Source organism: Sinocyclocheilus grahami, unplaced genomic scaffold (assembly GCF_001515645.1).
Source record: "Sinocyclocheilus grahami isolate Dianchi unplaced genomic scaffold, SAMN03320097.WGS_v1.1 scaffold831.1, whole genome shotgun sequence".
Lineage (NCBI taxonomy): Eukaryota > Metazoa > Chordata > Actinopteri > Cypriniformes > Cyprinidae > Sinocyclocheilus > Sinocyclocheilus grahami.
Window position 1 is genome coordinate 709,376 of NW_015506010.1, and position 22,500 is coordinate 731,875.

Genomic DNA, 22,500 nt, shown 5'->3' on the forward strand with positions numbered 1-22,500 from the left:
ACTCTATCTACAATCTCAATTAGGAGTGTCAATGGTCCATTTGAGAGATAGGTGGCGGTAATGCACTTATAAGTCTGCGATTCGCCATAAAGCAAGAATAAGAAGAATAGGCCTCACGTGCCTGCTGTTGAGGACGCGCCGCCGCTCAGGACAGTTCGGACATTGCGGTGAATCAGAGGTAAAAAAAACTATATAAATACTGTTCAGTTTTTTGCACAGTCCAATCGTTTTGTGTCTTTACACATCAATGTATCGTCACGAGCCGCAGGGTTTAATTTGGTTTTATTTGTGTATGTTTTTTGACTCTCAAAGCCGTGATTCCCATCCACTTGCATTATAAGACTGACAGACTGCAACGGTTTGAGTTAAAAATCTTCATTTGTGTTCTACTGAAGAAACAAAGTCACCTACATCTTGGATGCCCTGGGGGTAAGCAGATTGGATTGGTTTCTTCTTTAAATAAAAAAGCAAAAATATGCATGGTATTATAATGTTATACTAAAATTAAAACAATGGAAAAATCCCTTAAGATAACATGTTGAAAGAAAAAAAACACATCTAAAGCCCCGTTCACACCAAGAACGATAACTATAAAGATAACGATATCGTCTGTTTATTCTAAGCACACGATCGTCTGCCGCTTTAAATTCTTGAGCTCGTTACAGCAGGATGGATTCTGATTGGCTGTCAATATTTTATCGTTCATCAGCTGGAAAAAAATCGTTTTGAAAGTGATCACAACGATATCGTTCCTCTTTGTCTTTCTCTTTGTCTTTATCGTTATAGTTGTGGTGTGGACTCTGCTATTCTTTAATATTGAGATAACTATAATAAACGTTACCTTTATAGTTATCGTCCTTGGTGTGAACGGGCCTTTAAGCACGCCGAATAACATAAGTGGACTTTGAACGATTAATTGCCGCTTGAACGATTACGTAATTGTGGCATCCGTAATTGTAATCGCGATTAGAAATTTAATTAATTGTGCAGCCCTACGATAAATAAAAAAATGCTGATAACTACTATATTGCATATGTGTTGTGCTGATCTGTATACAGCACTAAAACTGTGTTTGTTTAGGTTTGGTATAATTGGTCACTATCCCTTTAAATTAGTGTTAGATTATGATCTAAATCTTAAAATAGGGGAGCGATAAATATCTGTTAAATAAAAAATGCTGATAACCATTATATGGCAGATATATTGTGCATTCTTAGTACGTGTTATTTTGTGCCTATGCATTCTGTTCTGTCTACAGCAGTAAAACCACGAGTGTTTAGCTGTCGTACCAGTAGATGTAATAATACTCGTGCATGCTGTAGAGCTCCAGCTCAAAGCCACTGAGCAGGTACTGGATCATGATGCGCAGGTTGTGATAGAGGATCCAGGTGCCCAGACAGGCTAAATGCTGCCTCTGAGGCTCCAGCTTCATCAGCAGACCGTGGAGAGCAGCGTCCACCTTCTCAGCCTAAACAACAACCAACACGCTCAACGATGCCTTACTGCTCACATCATGACAACAGACTGATCGTTTACATGCCCACAGTTTAAAGGAACAGTTCACCCACTCCAGTAGTTTAAACCAGTGTATTCCAAAGTGATCAGTTTCTATGATGAACAGAGTGGAAAGAAAAAAAAAAACACACACATTTCTCAGGGTCTTTCACACAGAAGGCGAATCAAATTTTCATGTTGCGATTCATTGCTAATGCTCTTATCACGGTATACGGTATTATCACGGTATTGAAATTTAGCTGCAAAAAAAGTGTTGTCAAAGTATAACAGGTTTAATAACTTTCTTCTTATAACAAAAAGAAACTGAACATTTAAATACAATAAAGCAATACACAAATTTTACTTTACAGTAAGATCTCATTAGTTAATGAGCATTTGGCTTCAGAATTTATTAATCTTTGTTAAAAAATACAACTGTTAGTACATGTTGGCTCTAGTTCAACTTTTGATTTTAACAACGTGTTATCAAATATTGAAATTAACAAAGATTAATTAATTTTTAGAAGAATTTTTCATTGGCAGTTTATGTTTTACTAATAAATTAATGTTAACTAATGTAAAGTGTGACTGAACAATAAAGACTCAAAACATTTTCAAACAATATCTAGGGCATGTTGTAGTCCAGATTAAAATGTAAAAAAGTTTGACAATAAATAGCCTATTAAGTCTAAATATTTAAGTAATTGGCGCTGTGATGCGAAAACACAAATCTGAATGGCTGTTTAAATCATTTAAATAGGTTTCAGAAAGTAGCGCTGCGCAGCTGCTTTGTTTCCGGGGTTCTGGGGCAACGGCTTCATTTCTGCTGTCAGAGGGTGAATGTGCGCTTTCATTCAGCGCGTCACGCTGATTGGAAAAGTATTCTTAAAATGCATTCAAAAAAATTTGTAATAAATAATTATTCACGGTATTTTGAAGTGCCCACGACGATAACAATATCGTGCATGGTCATTATCGTGATATATCGCATTACCGAATACCGGCACATGTCTAGTCTGCTTGCATTTTTTCAAAAAAGTGCAGCGCAGAATGCCTCTTCTGCCATGTTGCAATCAACTAAAACTTACTACTGTAAGCAAAAGCTCGCAACGCTTGCCCCGCCTCTGGAGTCTTCTGATTGGTCCACTGTTTTGGAACTGACATTGAGTGGCACTGTCTCTGTCACAGCATCGTAAAAACGTGGCGCTCATGTGCAATCAAGCGAGTGCAATGGCCATATACCTCTGTCTAGACGTTTACATGGAAAAACGCGTTCTGTGTGAATGGCCCCTAACAGTTAGCTTGTGTCAGTGTGGCTGGTACACCTACGTTGTAGCCTTTATTGCTGGTGGGAATGTAGCTGACGTGAATCTTTTGAAGATTAAATATTCGTTTACTGATTTGTTTAGTGACAGGTTCCATTGTTTCAGCAGTAGATGTGGCAAACATCGTGTTTTATTAGAGAGTCATTGAATCATTCACCCAACATGGTCATTTCATTCGTGCACGGACACATCGAAAATGTTCTTGTTGTGAATGAGACTGACTTACATGTTGAACTGGTTCATTCAGTTTGTTCATGAGTCTTACGCTAACTAGCTCAATGAAGGCGTTATTATTCTGTCTATTGCAAACATTTCTGTCATCTCAGTTGTTGTTTTTTTCTACTTGTGTTTCAGATATACGTATTTACTAAGATTCTATCTGCTAAACTATTGTGAGGACATACATCAGTATACGGGTTGTAAGACACAGGGATGCAAACTCATCATTGGTGAAAAAGGTTACAAAGACGCCAAAATTCCGCCAAAATTCCTGGTGGAAAAAGACTTTTAATATGAAAATAACATGAAATTACCATTATATCCAGTAGATGGCAGCAGAGGATCGCTCATTAGCTCAGTTGCTATTTCCACTCTCTAGTTTTTTTCACGTTTTGCGCTTGGATTTATTATAAAATGACTATTGTAACAAATTTTAGTACTTTTACTGTACTGATGTATGAATTAAAGCAAGTACAATATAATTAAATAATAATGCATTAAATATTTTTGAGATATTTTTAGATTTCATTTAAAAAATGCTTTTTTTAAACAAAAAGAGTGCTTTAAGTTTTATCTTTAACTGTAAATGCTGCTAAATATATTCAGGCAACACAGACGATGCTACAGTTATCAGTCAATTTAGCGGATTCACTTGTGTCATTTTTTTTTACACTCGCATTTGTCATTCCTGAAACATTATACGTGTACGTTTGGTCCTCTTAGACAAACAAAACTTTTCCTTTAAATTGTTATTGGATTCTGTAGAGAAACCGAGCAAAGGCCACTCACCTTGTAGCGCAACTCACGCGAAAACTCCTGATATAATAAATAAGTAACTACACAATCAATCTCTTATTTACATTGTGTGTATGCTTTTTCTCTTCAATGTACAACTCCTTTTGAAGGGAAGTTGTGGCCTAATGGTTAGAGAGTCGGACTCGTAACCCAAAGGTTGCGGGTTTAAATCTCGTACCGGCAGGGATTGTAGGTGGGGGGAGTGAATATACAGCACTCTCTTCCACCTTCAATACCACGACTGAGGTGCCTTGACTTGAGCAAGGCACCGGACCCCCAACTGCTCCCCGGGCGCCGCAGCATAAATGGCTGCCCACTGCTCCGGGTGTGTGTTCACGGTGTGTGTGTGTTCACTGCTGTGTGTGTGCACTTTGGATGGGTAAAATGCAGAGCACTAATTCCGAGTATGGGCCATACTTGGCCACATGTCACGTCACTAAAAAAAAAACTCCGTAAACTTGCGAAAACAAAAATGAGTTCAGAGCGGATTCTGACTAACCTACAGTAAACACACCTCTGATTGGCCACTGGTGTCAACAGAGAAGCCTGTGATTGGCTACAGTTCTCAACTCTGTAAATAGAAACACGCAGTAGCATTTGAAAGCAGGTGTAAAAAGACCCCTCACACACAATTTTAAAAACTCACCGGATCTACACGAATCACACAAACGACCCAATTTGAATTCAAAACTGCGAATTTCGCCGAAAGGTGACAAGTTTGCATCCCTGAAGCCAGCAGGTTACAAGATGAAACAACATATTAGCGACATAAGACAACATGAAACGACACATTTAACCATAACGTGACAGGAAAGTTTCAGTTTCAGAGAGAAAGCTTCTGAAAGTGAACGTGTCTCTTCGGAAGACTTGGATTAAACCGTTGGATTGATATTAATTACTTCTACAATGGCTTTATGCACTTTTTGAGCTTGAAAATTTTGGTTGAGTGGACTTTAAATGGATAGATACAAATATGTTTTGAACATGAGTTTGGAACGACAAAACGCTTTTGTCAGTAAATGACCGAATTTTCCATTTTTCTGTGAACTATCCCTTTAAGGTCTTTGTAATAACTAACACCGATGAATCGAGAGGAATTCGACCCGAGAAACGTATCAAGAAAGTAAACAGGACCGTTCTGTTGACTTTACACGTCGATTTTAACCAATTAAAAGCTATCTGCGCACCTCATCCTGAAGGGTGGCGAACTCCTCCAGAATGTGACCCAGTTTGTCTCTCTGGCGCGCTCGGTTGAGCCCGTGGATCTGGATCAGGCTGCAGAACGGCTGTGACACATAATAACACTCTTATTTCATCACATTAAATCAAAAACATGTGAACAAACCCGTGTGCAGTGTGTGACAAACGAGTCAATGTAATCTTTAGCCTGGTGGTTATTGTTCAAACTGCATCTGTGAACAAGCCAAGCAGTGTTAAAACAAGGTAGGAATATAGTGTGATCTCAAAGGCATCATGACCTGATAATTTAGTAAGTCGATAAGGACAGGCAGGAGAAAAAATCAAACGGGACCACTGGAATAAAAATAACATTAATCTTGTCAGCTGTGATAGTGAAGACATGGTAAAGGTTTTCAAAAGAGTTACAAGTGTAATGCTTATTTCATATGCAACAGTGTTACCCAATCACATCAGTGGGTGTTTACAATGAAGTCTTAATGTGAAAATCCTACCAATATTCTAAGTATACTTTAGGGAACATTACAAAATAAAATTAAATACAATTTCTACAAATAATCACTCACTTTGGAGAGACGACAGGTGGACTGACAAAATAACGCAGTGCATCTTTAATCATGTCCTGCATCAGATGAGTCCCAAACACCTTCTTATTGTCAATCTGAAACGTGGTCTGCATCAGACAGACAGACAGACAGCATTCAGGCGAGCGTTAAGACTATCTACATGTCAAGACCAACCATCATATCATACATTTCCTGATCAATCCGTCTCTATAATGTATCCAAGACCTGTTTTATTTGTGTTATTCGTTGATAATAAAGCATTAAAAATACATTTCCTGACCACAGAAGAGATTTATAATGTCAGATGAAGATGGTCTCACCTGCAGCAGAGACCTGGACAGCACACACGGAGAAGCACATGCAGCAGCATTAGCTAGATTTATCTTTAAAACAACCTTGTATTTATACTGAGAGGTATTTACCAAGATGCTGTGCAGGTTGGTTATGTTGATGACCCCACAGACCGTTTTAATGCGCTCTATGAGTTTGCTGAAGTAGTTGACCATCTCTTCTCTCTTGATGATCTTGGCATATCGTGGGAAAGTGGGCGGGAACAGGTGCTGGTTAACCAGCGGCTCGAAACCCATCATGATTGGGTGATCTGCAAAAGCCATGGTGTGAACATTTGTGGAATTACATATGGCCAAAAAGCAATTTTTCAGACAAAACAAATTAAACATTAAAGTAATTAAATTAAATTAAAAATATTAAAATAATTTAGAAATAAAATGAATAATATGGGGTTAAATTAAAACTAAAAATGTATTATATTAAACATTTTTTTTTTATTAAATTCAAAATAAATGAAAAATATTCAATTAAATGACAAATTATAGGTTAAATTAAAATAAAAAATAATTACATAAAAAATGTAAAATTAAATATTAATATGGGGTTAAATTAAAACAAAAAAAATTATTATATTAAAATGACTAATTAAAAATCAATTAAAAATATTAAATTCAATTAAAAATAAAACGACAAATTTTAAGTTAAATTAAAATAAAAAATGAATTATATTACAAATTAAAAATGACAATTTTAATGTAATCAAGCATAAAATGAAAAATATTACATTCAAAATAGAATTTTAAATATTAAGTTACTTTTACGAAATACAAAAAAAATATTAAAATTGCATTTTTAATTTAAACAAAAAGGATTATAATAAATTCTAGCTGACAGCAAGTTTATTGTGAGTGTTATATTGATTAACATTGTGTCACGTGCGAAGACTGTGTTACCTCCTTTGGTTGTGTCATTCTGTGACTGTATGCCGTACTGTACGGAGGAGTGAATCGCTGGCAGTAAGTCAGCAGCCTGAGTCATTAGCTTCTGTGCTTCACTGACAGCACTCGTCTGAAAAGTTGAATCATCCAATCAAACATCAGGAAATTAACGGATGAATCATTTCGTGAAGCAATATGCTTGAGTGAATTTAATAATGTCATACCTCTTTTTTAGTGAAGGAGATGAGAGCACTGAGCAGCAGACGAGTGAATTTAACACGACTGAACAGAGCCAAGCACTGCTGATGCTGAGGGCAAAGGAGAAAGAAAGTCAACAACAACAACCCAAACCATCCATCCATCTCTTTATCTGAATCGAACATTGGGCAAAATGGTTGTATATCATCTTACATCTAATTCAACCTCAGGATCTCGCTGTTCACCCTGTCGACTGCGTGTACTCTGTAAGAAAACGGAAGAGGAAGAAGAAGATATTTAACAAGAGAAAAACCTGAGGAGAATCATGAAAAGTCTTAAGATGGAGTCACCATACCTTCACTTTCCTCTGAAGTTCATCCTCAACATATTTTAGCATGCCTACATTACAATTTAAATGGTGAAATGAAAAGAAACTGAAATCTTACAAAAATATATCCGAGTCATATTTCACTCATTTACATTTTTGCATAAGGAAAATGCATCAAAACATTATTTCCATGTCAATTAAGAATATTGACCCTCGAAATTCTCTTTAATTCTTTTGTAAATTCTCCTCAAATTCTCCGTAATTTGTCTAGATGTTTTACTTTTTAAATGTTAGGCATCATTACTCCAGTCTTCAGAGTCACGTGATCCTTAAGAAATCATTCTAATATGCTGATTTGCTGCTCCAATTTCAACTAATATAAAGTTCAAAATAAAAGAAATATTATAATTATAATTTTTTCCATTACAGTATTGAGAACTGGTGGGGAAAAGGCACTTAAGTCATGACGATAAAACAATAAGTACAAAATATAAAAATAAATACAAAAATATCCTTAATTTTATTTAAGCAAAATATAAAATCCCAATAAAGGTCAGTCTTTACACTCACCTGTCACTCTCAGATCTGTTACGTTGTTTGCCATTTTAAAGCCGTAAGTCATGGCCTGAAAGTCTTCCTGTGATTGGAAAACAGACAAATCCATATTCACTGAAGAAACCAACAGCAAAATTTAACACTGAAGATTGAATGGATTTAAGTTTTGGTTGTGTCTCTGTTCATACATGTACATTATGCCATTAGTAATCACACCAGACACTGATAACTTAATAAAACAACACCGCTGGGACAACAGTCTGAGAAATAAAACACTGCGTCTTGCCTCCTCAAACACAGCAGCTTTGTTGACTTTCTCGCGGGCGATGTCGCAGATCTTGAGGATGCCCGGAGCGAAGGCTTTGAGTGCAGGGTCTTGAATCAGATCCGGATTATGAACATAGAGACACGTAAACACAGTCTGAGCCAGAGAATGCCCCTCCAGCCATGTGATCTGAGACAACAGTGAGACAATATTCAATACAGCATACACACTGATATTCATAACACTCAACCAGACACTGCTTTGTTTAAAGGGGTCATATGAAGCGATTTCAAGTTTTCCTTTCTCTTTGGAGTGTTACAAGCTGATTGTGCATAGATAAGATCCCTGAAGTTGCAAAGACTAAAGTCTCAAAACCAAAGAGATATTCTTTATCAAAGTTAAGACTCTGCCACGCCCCCCTAAAACGGCTGGTTAACACGCCCCCAAATATCTACCTCACTACGTGGAAATATTTGCGTAATGCTGCCCAAATGTGCACGCAAAGAAAGAAGGCGTGGTTTCAGTAACCACAGTCAGTGTTGAAGCAGCATGTCAGGGAGACGCTGTGTGTTTCTAGGCGAAAGCAAACTGGGTCAGCTGGCCAATCAGAGCAGACTGCGCTTGTCGGAAGGAGGGACTTTGTAGAAAACGAAGCATTTGAGAGAGGCGGGGCATAGAGGACCTACAATAATGTACAGTATTTAAAAAAATTATGTGTTTTTGAACATTAAAGCATGTCAACATATTCTGTTACACCAAATAATGATCTTTAAAAAAGCATCATATGACCCCTTTAAAATACTACTATACTAATAAAAAGTTTGGTGTCTGTAAGATTTTTTTTTAAATTAGAGTCAGTAAAATGTTTTAGTCTCTTACGCTCACCAATGCTACATTTATATATAAAAATAAAAATAATATTACCCAAACTTTTGAGTGTTAGTGTGTGTGTGTCTGTGTGTGTGTGTGTGTATATATATATATATATATATATATACACATACATACACACACACACAATAACACTCATCGTTCATAAATAATGATGAAAAAAATCTGTCTGAATGAAAACCTAATAATTATTTTTATTTTACTGGAAGTAAATAAACAAACAAGCAAATGTCTAAATTATTTAAAAATATCTCTTCTGCTCATCAAGGCTGCATTTATTTGATCAAAAATACAGAAAAATCTTTCAAAGTAATCTTGCAAAATGTTATTACAATATAAAATAGTGATTTCTATTTTAATATCCTTTAAAATATAATTTATTTCTGTGATCAAAGCTGAATTTTCAGCATCATTACTCCAGTATAAAGTGTCACATGATCCTCCAGAAATCATTCTGATAAGCTGATTTATTATTAGAATTATCAATGTTGGCAACAGTTGTGCTGCCTAATATTTTTTTGGAGACTGCGATACTTTTTCAGGATTCTTTGATGAATAAAAAGTTAAAAAGAACAGCATTTATTGAAAATATAAATCTTTCTTAACACTATAAATCTTTGCTATCACTTCTTATCAATTTTACACATCCTTGCTGAATAAAAGTTTAAATTTCTTTCAAAAAAAGAAAGAATAAAAATTTCTTGCAAAAAAACATTTTGCAAGATTACTGTTTTTGTCTGTATTTGTTTTAATCAAATAAATGCAGCCTTGATGAGCAGAAGAGACTTCTTTAAAAAACATAAAAAATTGTTCTGATCCCAAACTTTTGACCGGTAGTGTGTGTACATATATATAAATAAATAAATGGAATAAAATAAAAGGAATAAAATTAAAAATAATTCCTGCTATGCAAAGCTGAATTTTCAGCATCATTACTCCAGTCTTCAGAGTAGCATAATTAGAATGATTTCTGAAAGATCATGTGACTCTGAAGACTGGAGTAATGATGCTGAAAATTCAGCTTTGCATAGCAGGAATTATTTTTAATTTTATTCCTTTTATTTTATTCCATTTATTTATTTATATATATGTACACACACTACCGGTCAAAAGTTTGGGATCAGAACAATTTTTTATGTTTTTTAAAGAAGTCTCTTCTGCTCATCAAGGCTGCATTTATTTGATTAAAACAAATACAGACAAAAACAGTAATCTTGCAAAATGTTTTTTTGCAAGAAATTTTTATTCTTTCTTTTTTTGAAAGAAATTTAAACTTTTATTCAGCAAGGATGTGTAAAATTGATAAGAAGTGATAGCAAAGATTTATAGTGTTAAGAAAGATTTATATTTTCAATAAATGCTGTTCTTTTTAACTTTTTATTCATCAAAGAATCCTGAAAAAGTATCGCAGTCTCCAAAAAAATATTAGGCAGCACAACTGTTGCCAACATTGATAATTCTAATAATAAATCAGCTTATCAGAATGATTTCTGGAGGATCATGTGACACTTTATACTGGAGTAATGATGCTGAAAATTCAGCTTTGATCACAGAAATAAATTATATTTTAAAGGATATTAAAATAGAAATCACTATTTTATATTGTAATAACATTTTGCAAGATTACTTTGAAAGATTTTTCTGTATTTTTGATCAAATAAATGCAGCCTTGATGAGCAGAAGAGACTTCTTTAAAAAACATAAAAAATTGTTCTGATCCCAAACTTTTGACCGGTAGTGTGTGTACATATATATAAATAAATAAATGGAATAAAATAAAAGGAATAAAATTAAAAATAATTCCTGCTATGCAAAGCTGAATTTTCAGCATCATTACTCCAGTATAAAGTGTCACATGATCCTCCAGAAATCATTCTGATAAGCTGATTTATTATTAGAATTATCAATGTTGGCAACAGTTGTGCTGCCTAATATTTTTTTGGAGACTGCGATACTTTTTCAGGATTCTTTGATGAATAAAAAGTTAAAAAGAACAGCATTTATTGAAAATATAAATCTTTCTTAACACTATAAATCTTTGCTATCACTTCTTATCAATTTTACACATCCTTGCTGAATAAAAGTTTAAATTTCTTTCAAAAAAAGAAAGAATAAAAATTTCTTGCAAAAAAACATTTTGCAAGATTACTGTTTTTGTCTGTATTTGTTTTAATCAAATAAATGCAGCCTTGATGAGCAGAAGAGACTTCTTTAAAAAACATAAAAAATTGTTCTGATCCCAAACTTTTGACCGGTAGTGTGTGTACATATATATAAATAAATAAATGGAATAAAATAAAAGGAATAAAATTAAAAATAATTCCTGCTATGCAAAGCTGAATTTTCAGCATCATTACTCCAGTCTTCAGAGTCACATGATCTTTCAGAAATCATTCTAATTATGCTGATTTGATGCTCAAGAAACATTTCTGATTGTTAATGTTGAAAGCAGTTGTACTGCTTCATATACAACTAGAAAGTTCAAAAGAACAGCATTTGTAATATTGTATTAATACAAATGTCTTTACTGTCACTTGTAATCAATTTAATGCATCCTACGCTATTAATTAAAAAAAAAAAAATTTAAACATAAAATACTCAAACTTCCCCCAAACTATTAAATAACACTGTATGATTATTGAATGCTTGTACTTGTTAAATACTTATTTTACTCTATTGTATATTGTTATTACTATTATTTATTACCATTACAGACACTTTTTTTTTTTTTACTTTCATGAGACCCAATAGAGTGTTGGCAATATCATTCTGACCAGACAGCAGAAACATGTGTCCATGATCCCGATGAGCTCAGGGATACTCAGATCCTTCACCCGTATGGCCTCATCCTTCAGAAAGACCGAGACCGAGGAAAAATTAATTACAGTACAGTATACATCCACTCTTAAACTCACTATATTCAGGTTCATTATTACTATTAACTCACTTTATTAAACAAAATAAAGTATCAGGATTATGTGAAACCAGCTCTTTTGGGATGTTACCTGAACAGCCTGTTCAAAGTTGAGCACTTTACGGTTGACTTGGTTTCCGATCATCCCGGTATCCATCTTCGGATCCATCATCTCAATGGCAGACATGGCCTCGAACAGACCGAACCTACAGGAACACGAGCATTTGACGTCTGCTGAACTCATGCACCAACTGTTCAATTGTGTGTAAAACTCAAATCAGTAAAACACGCTTACAGTTTGTCATGCAGCAACTCGCCAAGTTTGAGTTCTGCAACACATTCATTCAGCAAATTCAGTTTCTGTACAGCATTCTCTACAAGATTATACAGGACAGATTTATCTACACGAGACCATGATAAAACATGAAGGACGGTCCAAAAATGCCTGTTCTCGATTACTCAAATGTATTCAGGTGACAGTGCTGGAGTTGATTCACGATGCGGTCAAGCTCGTATGATAGCAAGTTATTTTTAGATCTCTTAGTTATGTTAACTTATTAGGGCTGCACGATAAATCGAAATGGAATCGAGATTCGACAGAAGCTGCGATTATCATGCGTATCTTTCAGTGAAACACGGTTCTGTGATCAGCAGTAAATCTTCGACAGAACCTGCTATTGTCATGCGTATCTTTCAGTGAAGCACGGTTCTGCGATCGGCAGTAAATCTTCGACAGAAGCTGAGATTGTCGTGCGTATCTTTCAGTGAAGCGCGGTTCTGCGATCAGCAGTAAATCTTCGATGACAGAAGCTGCGATTGTCGTGCGTATCTTTCAGTGAAGCACTGTTCTGCGATCAGTAGTAAATCTTCGACAGTAGCTGCGATTGTCGTGCGTATCTTTCAGTGAAGCGCGGTTCTGCGATCGGCAGTAAATTTCGATTAATCGTGCAGCCCTACTCTTAGTGACCATAAATGGCAAAACCGACCACATCAGGAAGATATTCCTGCAGCCGTGCCTCACTGCACTTTTAGAGAAAGAACCCTGCATACGATCAACATTTCTCCAGAGCATTGAAAATGCAAGACACAATGTCATAAATCACTGATTAAAAGCATGGACTGTAATGTGATAAAGCTTGCATCCCGTTTAGGAATCACTTTTTACCTCCATAACTAACTGCTAGTGATACGATGCATGGATTTTTTTGCTTGTTTTGGAAAAATCTGGTTTGAATATTACTGTAAATGTCACATAAACACGGCCCAGTTTTCTCCCTGCGTTTCTCAGGGCTATTCTGAGATCATGTGCCCTCTGATGACCGTGACATCTGCTGCAGAGTTGATTCTCTCATAATAAGCCACTGGTGTGACACACACACCTCTACAGGCTCCTTTGAATTCCTGGGTGACATCCACCCAGCTGGCGTTGTTTCTCATCTTCTCTGGGATCCCGAGACCCCATCCTCCCTCCTCCTCCTCTACCGAAGACTTCATCACCATGGAGACCGCTGTGAACACAAAATACACATGGGTCAAAGACGGGACGTCCCATTTTGGAGTTATACATATAAAGCATATTAAATGCAAGTGTCTACTTTATGGTTTCAATTAACTTTTGTGAAAATAAATTGTAACATAACATATATTTATGTCAAAATTAAACAACATACCTGATATTTATTAAAATATATTAAAGAAAAGGTGATCATACTAAATGTTATTACATTTGAACGATGCATGGATTTTTTTGCTTGTTTTGGAAAAATCTGGTTTGAATATTACTGTAAATGTCACATAAACACGGCCCATTTTTCTCCCTGCGTTTCTCAGGGCTATTCTGAGATCATGTGCTCTCTGATGACCGTGACATCTGCTGCAGAGTTGATTCTCTCATAATAAGCCACTGGTGCGACACACACACCTCTACAGGCTCCTTTGAATTCCTGGGTGACATCCACCCAGCTGGCGTTGTTTCTCATCTTCTCTGGGATCCCGAGACCCCATCCTCCCTCCTCCTCCTCTACCGAAGACTTCATCACCATGGAGACCGCTGTGAACACAAAATACACATGGGTCAAAGACGGGACGTTCCATTTTGGAGTTATACATATAAAGCATATTAAATGCAAGTGTCTACTTTATGGTTTCAATTAACTTTTGTGAAAATAAATTGTAACATATCATATATTTATGTCAAAATGAAACAACATACCTGATATTTATTAAAATATATTAAAGAAAAGGTGATCATACTAAATGTTATTACATTTGAAAACAACTTGCTGACACACGGGTAAAACCTAGTGGTCTGAGGGACAGTGGTGAAGATTTAAAATGACAATTAATTAGTATTTTGAGGGCTGCACTGTGAACTTTAAATAGAGCACAACTTTTAAAGCATAATATGGTTTTAACACAATCCATGTCTCAAAATCTAGTGAGTTAACAACGCAGACAGCATGTTTGGCCATTATACATCCCTCACAATGCTGTCTAAGTTAGCAAGCAGCTCGCTAGTCGCTAGTCTTTAAATGCAGACCAATATGTCCGAATGTGGCATCTACAGTCAAGCGAGACAGACCACAGACACAGACCACAGACACACACACACAGACCACAGACACAGACCACAGACACACACACAGACCACAGACACAGACCACAGACCACAGACACACACCAAGACCACAGACACAGACCACAGACCACAGACACACACACAGACCACAGACACAGACCACAGACACACACAGAGACACAGACACACACAGAGACCACAGACCACAGACACAGACACACACAGACCACAGACACACACAGAGACCACAGACACAGACCACAGACACACACACAGACCACAGACACACACACAGACCACAGACACAGACACACAGACACAGACCACAGACCACAGACACACACACAGACCACAGACACACACAGAGACCACAGACCACAGACACAGACACACAGACACAGACCACAGACACAGACACCTCCCTGCCATAGAGGGCAATGGGCTCAATTACTGATTCTAATATTTTCAGCCAAATTCTAATGGGGATCTCTATAGGACATTGCCGTTTTATGGCGTAGAAGGCCCTGTGCTTTTTTTGTTCAATCATAGGCAGATAAACAAACAAACAAATTAATTAATTGATTAATTTTTATCACCATGCACTGAGAAACACCAGCCTCTCCTTTCACATCAGCTTCTGGTCATTCCCAAAATAACTTACTAGTGGTTTCAGTCTAGCTGGGGTTGTCTCTCTTCACGTCAGCTGGCGTTACGTTACGTTACGTTACGTTACGTCGCGTTGACGCTGATCTGTAAATCATCTGTGCTTCAGACCGATGTGGCAGTGTATACCGAGCAGATCATGCATTCTGCGCCAGCTCTGTGACTGGACGCGCCCTCACTTCCGGGTGTGTGTGTGTTGTGGGTTAGAGTAAATAATAACACCATCGGGGGGCTCGTGTGTGTGTGTGTGTGTGTGTGTGTGTGTGTGTGTGTGTGTGTGTGTGTGTGTGTGTGTGTGTGTGTGTGTGTGTGTGTGTGTGTTGCCAAGAGAACGCGGTGAGGAGGTCAGATGGCGCAGGGCTCGTGTGCTTCAATTAAAGGTGGGTAGACGCATGTATTTCTGCTCCGGTGTTACGCTCTTGCTCTGCCAGTGACAGACACCAGCTGTCCCGCATGCGGATCCGTGCTAACAGTACAGCTACAGTACAGCTTTCTCCGGAGGACAGGTGGATCTGACCATGACTTGACTTCTTACAGGAGGGGCTTAGCAACTTAATGTTTGATAAGGAATGAATTATTCATTATATGAGCTGCGTCTTACTGTAATCAGTGTGATTCACAATGACCAACTTCTTTTGAGAACCTAATGTAAATACAGTATCTGATCTGTACTTGCACACTGGCCGTGGCTCAAAACCAAACAGACGCCCTACATAGACAGCTTGTTTGGGGGCCTATAATGCCCTAAAATGGCAGTCTATGTACTAGGCAGCTTAGTAGGTTTTCATGTCCAAAAATGCTGTCAGTGTGGGCAGGTAGGCTAAAATGCGCACAGATATGTGGCAGCTCTCTTAGGGGTCGATGCTTAAAAATGCTGTCTATGTAGACAGAAAGGTTATGAGATGTCCAAAAATATGATCTGTGTAGGAAGCTCAGTATATTTTGATGCCCAAACATGCTTTCTGATAGGCTCTGATACCCTAAATGCTGTATATATCAATAGTCTTCGAGGGTTTGATGCCCAAAACTGCAGTCTATGTAGACAGAAAGGCTACAATGCTCAATAATGCTGTCTAGGTAGTAAGCTCAGTAGATTTTGATGCCCAGGAATGCTATATAGGCTTTGATATCCTAAATAATGTATACAGTATATAGAAAGCTCTCTATGGTTTGATGCCCAAAAATGCAGTCAATATAGACAGAATAGTCTTAGATACCCTACGTTTTATATATATTGGAAGCTGTCTAGGGTCTGATGCCCAAAAATGCTGTCTATGTAGACAGAAAGGTTATGAGATGCCCAAAAACATGATCTGTGTAGGAAGCTCAGTATATTCTGATGCCCAAACATGCTTTCTGATAGGCTCTGATACCCTAAATGCTGTATATATCAATAGTCTTCGAGGGTTTGATGCCCAAAAATGCAGTCTATATAGACAGATAGTCTTAGATACCCTACGTTTTATATATATTGGAAGCTTTCTAGGGTCTGATGCCCAAAAATGCTGCCTGTGTAGACTGATAGACAATGACGCCCAACAATGTTGTCTAGTTTGGCAGCTCAGTAGGCTCTGATAGGTGGGTAGCTGTATAAATAGGTTGCTCACTAGGTTTGAGACACAGTCCTTGCTGCTGTTTTCCATCCTTGACTAGGTAGGGTGCTTATTGTTCAAGATTGTGTGAAGTAGCCTTCCATGGTGTTGCTGTATGAGCTCATGGTGTTGTTTAATGCATTCGTGTGACTTGATACTCTTGATCAATTAAATTCGATTTTCTACATAAACACATTTCTAAATGTTTCTTCCCCTCGGCAGTCAGTTTGATGTCTTACTGAATGTGACAAGAAATGAATAAACCCAAAATGGCGGCAGAAAAAAGGTTAGATTTCCCCCTCTTATAAACACACACACACACACACACACACACACTTACTAACTAAATGGGGACATTCTACAGACACCTCTATTGTTTCTATATATTTTTATATACAGTTAACTAGCTGTATTGTTTTTATACTATATTTACAAATACTATAACCTAACACTAACAGTACACTTTCAGCATTTTTACAAAAAAAAATATATATATCTATATACAGTATGTATAATTTTTTTTTTTTAAATGTTGAATATATACCTATATTATACCATGTTTACAAATGTGTCCCTAAAAGGAGGTTTTGGCTCACTTCTGGGTACAAATTTGTTCCCAAAATTACACACACACATTCATTAGCTGCTCTGTGATGACGATATGCAGTGTACATAGTTTGTTGTTGCCTAAAGAGGTGCGACACATCTTTACTCTGTAGCAAGCTTTGACGATGGTGTACTTTGCCTGTTGTGATGGTTTCCTGTATTCCCAGTGCTTCCCGGGTGCTGATGTTGCTGAGTCAGCTGGAAAGACTGAACGAGGAGCATAAAGTCTCTGATAATGACGCCATCCGGCAGATCACAGGCAAAATCCTTCACCTCATCCAGACTCAAGGTGACCTGACACACATATCCACCTTCACATATGCACAATAAAACCAATATTTAGTCCAAATCAAATTTAACTTTACTTTCTTATTACAAGTTTCTGATCTTTCTATGCAAAATTCAGATAATACAAAATTTCTTAACTAATTGGTTAACTAATGCTATCCGATAACCAAATAGCTGTTAAGTCATTGTTTAGACTATACTGTTGAGTGGAATTCATATTGACTTTTGCCGATAATATAGTAATCGACTGCTGGTTAAAGGAGACATAACACACACAGTTTCTGCCAATCTCATGTTAATCTTGAGTACCTATAGAGTAGTGCTGCATGCCTCATATCTCTGAAGAGTCTTTAGTTTTATCAGATTTATTAAAGACAGAAACAGATGTGCCACTTCTCTCCGAAACCAGTCGAGCTCCTGGAGGCGTGCTGTGGGCGGAGCTAAAGAGTCACAAGCATGCGCAGCTTTTGCGTAGCGATTGTCTGCAATAAAACAGGAACAAAAACTGAAAATCTGATTCAGCCATATATAGGCTATTCGATCCAGAATCGGATCCTGATGATTTCTGTATCCTGAATGAAGCACATTGGTGGGCTGCTCTTGCTCTGGTTGATGTGTGCGCACTCTTCCGGGAGAAGTGCCCATACAAGGAATCCAGCGCTTCATTACGTCATGCAGGGCCATACTCAGGAAAAAAAAACATTCTGAAACTTATACGAACCTTGAATGAGCTTTTGCACGGAAATTCCCCGTCATACGTCCAACTCGTTTTTTGAGACTTTGGTCATGTTTAGCATGAGAATCCAACTCTTTAGCAGTGTAAATAAGTCAGAATGCATGAAATAGCATTAGATTAACATTAATATGTTCAGTCTTAATTTGTGAAATGATCAGCTTTCCTCCAGTGCTGAATCCAGTGAGAATGGTCTGACGGTTCCATTAAAGCAATTATTATGTAATATTTAAATCATGACAACTCTTCGAATAGCTTTAGCATGTTAATGGATTTGACAGTGTTACTATATTTGGTCTTGGCGGACTAGATCGGCTACACATGCTGCTGCAGACTTGCTACTGCCAGTAGATACACAGACGCGCTTCTGTGAGCATGTCAGATATGCCGCTGCTGCATGAATATGCATACATCAATTAGGGCTGGGCGATTTTGCAAAAAATAAAATCTCGATTTTTCCAGAATGTTTGACCGATTCTCATTTGTTTTTACGATTTTTAACTAGTCAACTTGAAAATGTAACTATAACATGATTCAATTTACTTTTTATTTATTAACCCTCTAGTTAAAGAAAATTCTATTCCAAATGCAGCACACGTGAAGTTGTCAACATGATGTAAATGTTAAACAAATCACTTAAATATCTTTGCAGAAAAGATGCAAAAACTACCAACTACATATTGTACAAACTTGTCTTATACATATTATGTGTTCAGAAATAATACGAGGAAAATTATTTTAGAAAATTTCAAAAGTCAAGGTAATTCAAAATGACTGAAGGTATAACACCAGTAGACTTTTCTTTAAAAACAACAGCAGCTTTCAGCCTGTCACCATGATGCAAACATGAAATATCAGACATGCATTACAGTAGTAGTTCTTTACAGGTTTTTTATTCGATTGCGCTGCTTTTCCATAGTTTTTTCTGTGTAAACATGGATGTGTTTGACTGTTGCGCTCGCGTCTCTTGCAGCGTCTCATGCATGAAACGGCTTTCTAAAAACACTGCGCTCAAGTTAAAAGAAGTTCACTCCCATCTTCTTGCATGTTTTACCTATTCCACTGCCCACGTTGCATCTTTGTCAACACAAAAGCGCATTCTGTGTGAATGGCGCTTAGCCTATATTTATGGTCCTTCACTGAGCGCGTCACACGTGAACGGTTAATCACATGCACCGACATGCGGTTGGATCGTTCTTTTCTCTTTACTGTTGTCACCGGCATATTGTCAGCGTCTAATTCTAACATTTGGTAATATTTATATTCAAAATCGCAATTCCTCGATTTCTAAAAAATACAATTGTGGCAAAACAATAAATTTGAATGAATCGGGAAAATCGCCCAGCCCTAACATCGATCTTGCAGCTGATCTAGACATGTGGTGCTGGGGGAGGTGGAGGGTTTCTGATAGCGCCCTGCAAGACCAGTTTATAGCAAACATTGAATCATTGAATCAGACTATTAAAGGGGTCATGACATGTTTTTATTATTATTATTATTTTATGTATTAAGCATAGAAAGACCTCTTCTATGTCAAAAGATCCAGGGGAAATTTAGTTTCTCATGTCCTGACCCCTTTAAATGTTGAGCAAGCAATCTCAGGCCAGCCAACTTATACCACGTAGTATATTATGTGATTGTTAGCAGAATGCATGTAAAGAACCTATGAGTCAGGAAAACTCTAATTGTTTCTGTTGGAATGGCTGTGGTGTTCTCTGTTCAGGCCCTCATCCAGAATCAAATCACTGAGGGTGCTTCTGAAATTAGGGTTCTCTAACCATAATGCAGATCTATTTTGACATATTTTTGTGCCGTCCACTGCTATGGCGCAAAGAGCGCTGTGAACACTAAAAAGCTGTCACTCATCTTAGTTCATCGTGATCTCACAATGTTCCGTTATAATCAATGAATATCTCTACACTGTATGATAAGTCTTCTGTAAAAATTAGAGGATTCGTGAGCGTGCAGAACTCAACACTGGACAAAACTCTGGCGTTTCAAGCGATGCGTGGATTCTAACATAAATGCCTCTGATTGGCCATCAAGAAATCATTTATGTCTGTGAAATCACGAAATCATATACTGTATGTCTGAAACGGATATGTCCCAATGTTGCAAAAACACATTGTAGAAAAAAAACCAGAGCAGAGCGCAAACGCAAATATGCACTGGATTGTTTGCCAAATCTGTTATAATATGCTATTATTACAGCTTCAGCTGAGGGTGCTCTTGATTTTGTTTGAGCACCCCATAGGACCGGGGCAGTACAGTTGTGTCAAAAATCAACTGCTTCGACACAGTTATCAGGTTAACTGACTCGTAATGTGTGCAATGGCTCATCATAACCTCCCGAGTGTCCAAACTCACACAGTGTATGCCCGTCTTAAATGAATCAACTGTTTTGAATGAATTGTTTGAACGAATGAGTCAATGAATCATTCATTAAGATAGGGTTGGGCTGCCATCTACTGGCGTTTTTAAATAGGTCTAAACGATGGTGCAGCACAAAAACACACTCGCACAAAATATCACATAATAATCGCTCGGTCTGCAATAGAGTAACAGAACACTGATGATAACAGATCATGTGTGAAAGAGGTTTGCAAATACATACGTTGGCAGGCAGGTTGGACAGCCTATCGGACCGAGGAATATGATTGGACGAACAGTTTATGGTCCTACGCCTTCCACAGACGATATAAATACATTTAGACCACTTCACTTTGTGATTGCTCTGGGGATGTGAAGAGACTTTCAACGAGCGTAACAAAAAATGTTTTTGAACCAAATCACCCTGCCTTTAAATGCAGGCCCCGAGATGCAGAGGAGATCAGCTGTGAAATGTGACAGCTCTGGGATATCCAGCATTGGTTTGTTCTTCCCCTGACCCCCGCTACCCGTAACCATACACTGTCTGCACAGTGACCCCCACACGATACTGTCAGCAAGTGTTCCCACGTCTCCCAGTGGTCACTTCTTGTGCTCTCTCTCTCTCTGTCTCTCTGTGTCATCTTTCAGTTCCCCTTCACATTCTCGGCCATATCCTCTCAGGCTCATGACTGTCATTGATCTGCTGTGGGCTTTGAAGGCGTGTGTGTTTTGACTGACAGCACCTGGGCAGTGCATGGGAGGGCTCTGCTTCTGTGTGAAATATGATTACACCGATGTAGAATTTCCCCAGTGTTATGGATGAAGCGCTGGAGTGCGTACAAGTTATGAGAAGAGGCATAAGAGTGGGTTGGATATGTGTTGAGAATAAAGATGGACTACAGAAGGAAGACCGGCGGTTTGTGTCGGCCCCCGTGCAGCCCCGGTAAGATCAGAGCAGGACACGCTCACACGGCTAAATGCATCATTCATTATGTTTAGCTGCTAACTAAGTGTAGCAGCTCCTATAATCAAATTTTAAAATGTCAGTTTTATTATATACTGTATAGCAAATCTCTGAAAAACAGCTTGATTGTTTATATCATCATCATCATCATATGTAATCTACTCTGAAGTAGATGAGACATTTGAGCATTTTAAACATTAACATCATGGTTTTGTCTGTAATGTGTATTATAAAAATGAATTTTATAGTAATAGGAATATTAATTTTAATTTCAGCTTCAGTCAGTTGCAGTTTTATCAATAAAGTTTGAACATTTAGTATTAATGAAACGGATCAACTGCAACAAATCTTTCACACACAACTAAATCGATCTGTACATATCTCTTTAGTAAATGTATATCAACTTTATCATGTAATACATCATTTAAATTAATAAATATGTCGAATTGCAGTATAAAAGTAATAATTATAAGTTTCATTTTAGCTCATTTTAATGATAAATGTTGCTATGAATTAACAAACTTATCGAAGTTTATTAACAAACTTCGTGAAAGTTGTTTTTAATATATATATATATATACATTTTTTTAAGTTTTTTTATTAATAACTAAAGAAAATATGAATAACTGATCTTGTGAAAAAAATATTAATAATATGGGCTGATCTTGTTAGTCTATACTTGGCTCCGTTTTGAAATGCGTTCAGGTTTTTTCTGATCTCTGCGGTTACT

At 37.2% G+C, this 22,500-nt stretch overlaps 2 protein-coding genes across 2 annotated transcripts in view; one reads left to right on the forward strand and one right to left on the reverse strand.

The window, feature by feature from the left end:
- The window catches only part of LOC107562657 (N-alpha-acetyltransferase 35, NatC auxiliary subunit-like), a 22,415-nt gene extending 8,929 nt beyond the window's left edge, over positions 1–13,486 (reverse strand). Inside the window, exons 1-15 of the mRNA XM_016247336.1 lie at positions 13,356–13,486; positions 12,272–12,305; positions 12,068–12,182; positions 11,837–11,911; positions 8,193–8,360; positions 7,922–7,988; positions 7,379–7,422; positions 7,237–7,287; positions 7,050–7,133; positions 6,841–6,955; positions 5,917–6,197; positions 5,597–5,703; positions 5,179–5,245; positions 5,021–5,119; positions 1,290–1,468 (exon numbers count right to left, since the gene is read on the reverse strand). Coding sequence (XP_016102822.1) covers positions 1,290–1,468; positions 5,021–5,119; positions 5,179–5,245; positions 5,597–5,703; positions 5,917–6,197; positions 6,841–6,955; positions 7,050–7,133; positions 7,237–7,287; positions 7,379–7,422; positions 7,922–7,988; positions 8,193–8,360; positions 11,837–11,911; positions 12,068–12,182; positions 12,272–12,305; positions 13,356–13,476 — 1,607 coding nt within the window. The 5' untranslated portion in view covers positions 13,477–13,486. The remainder of the gene's footprint in view (positions 1–1,289; positions 1,469–5,020; positions 5,120–5,178; positions 5,246–5,596; positions 5,704–5,916; positions 6,198–6,840; positions 6,956–7,049; positions 7,134–7,236; positions 7,288–7,378; positions 7,423–7,921; positions 7,989–8,192; positions 8,361–11,836; positions 11,912–12,067; positions 12,183–12,271; positions 12,306–13,355) is intronic.
- A 1,905-nt stretch (positions 13,487–15,391) lies between these two features.
- Positions 15,392–22,500, forward strand: part of LOC107562637 (cytosolic carboxypeptidase 1-like) — a 22,991-nt gene continuing 15,882 nt past the window's right edge. Inside the window, exons 1-3 of the mRNA XM_016247311.1 lie at positions 15,392–15,597; positions 17,032–17,095; positions 17,583–17,704. Of these exons, the coding sequence (XP_016102797.1) occupies positions 17,064–17,095; positions 17,583–17,704 (154 nt within the window). The 5' untranslated portion in view covers positions 15,392–15,597; positions 17,032–17,063. The remainder of the gene's footprint in view (positions 15,598–17,031; positions 17,096–17,582; positions 17,705–22,500) is intronic.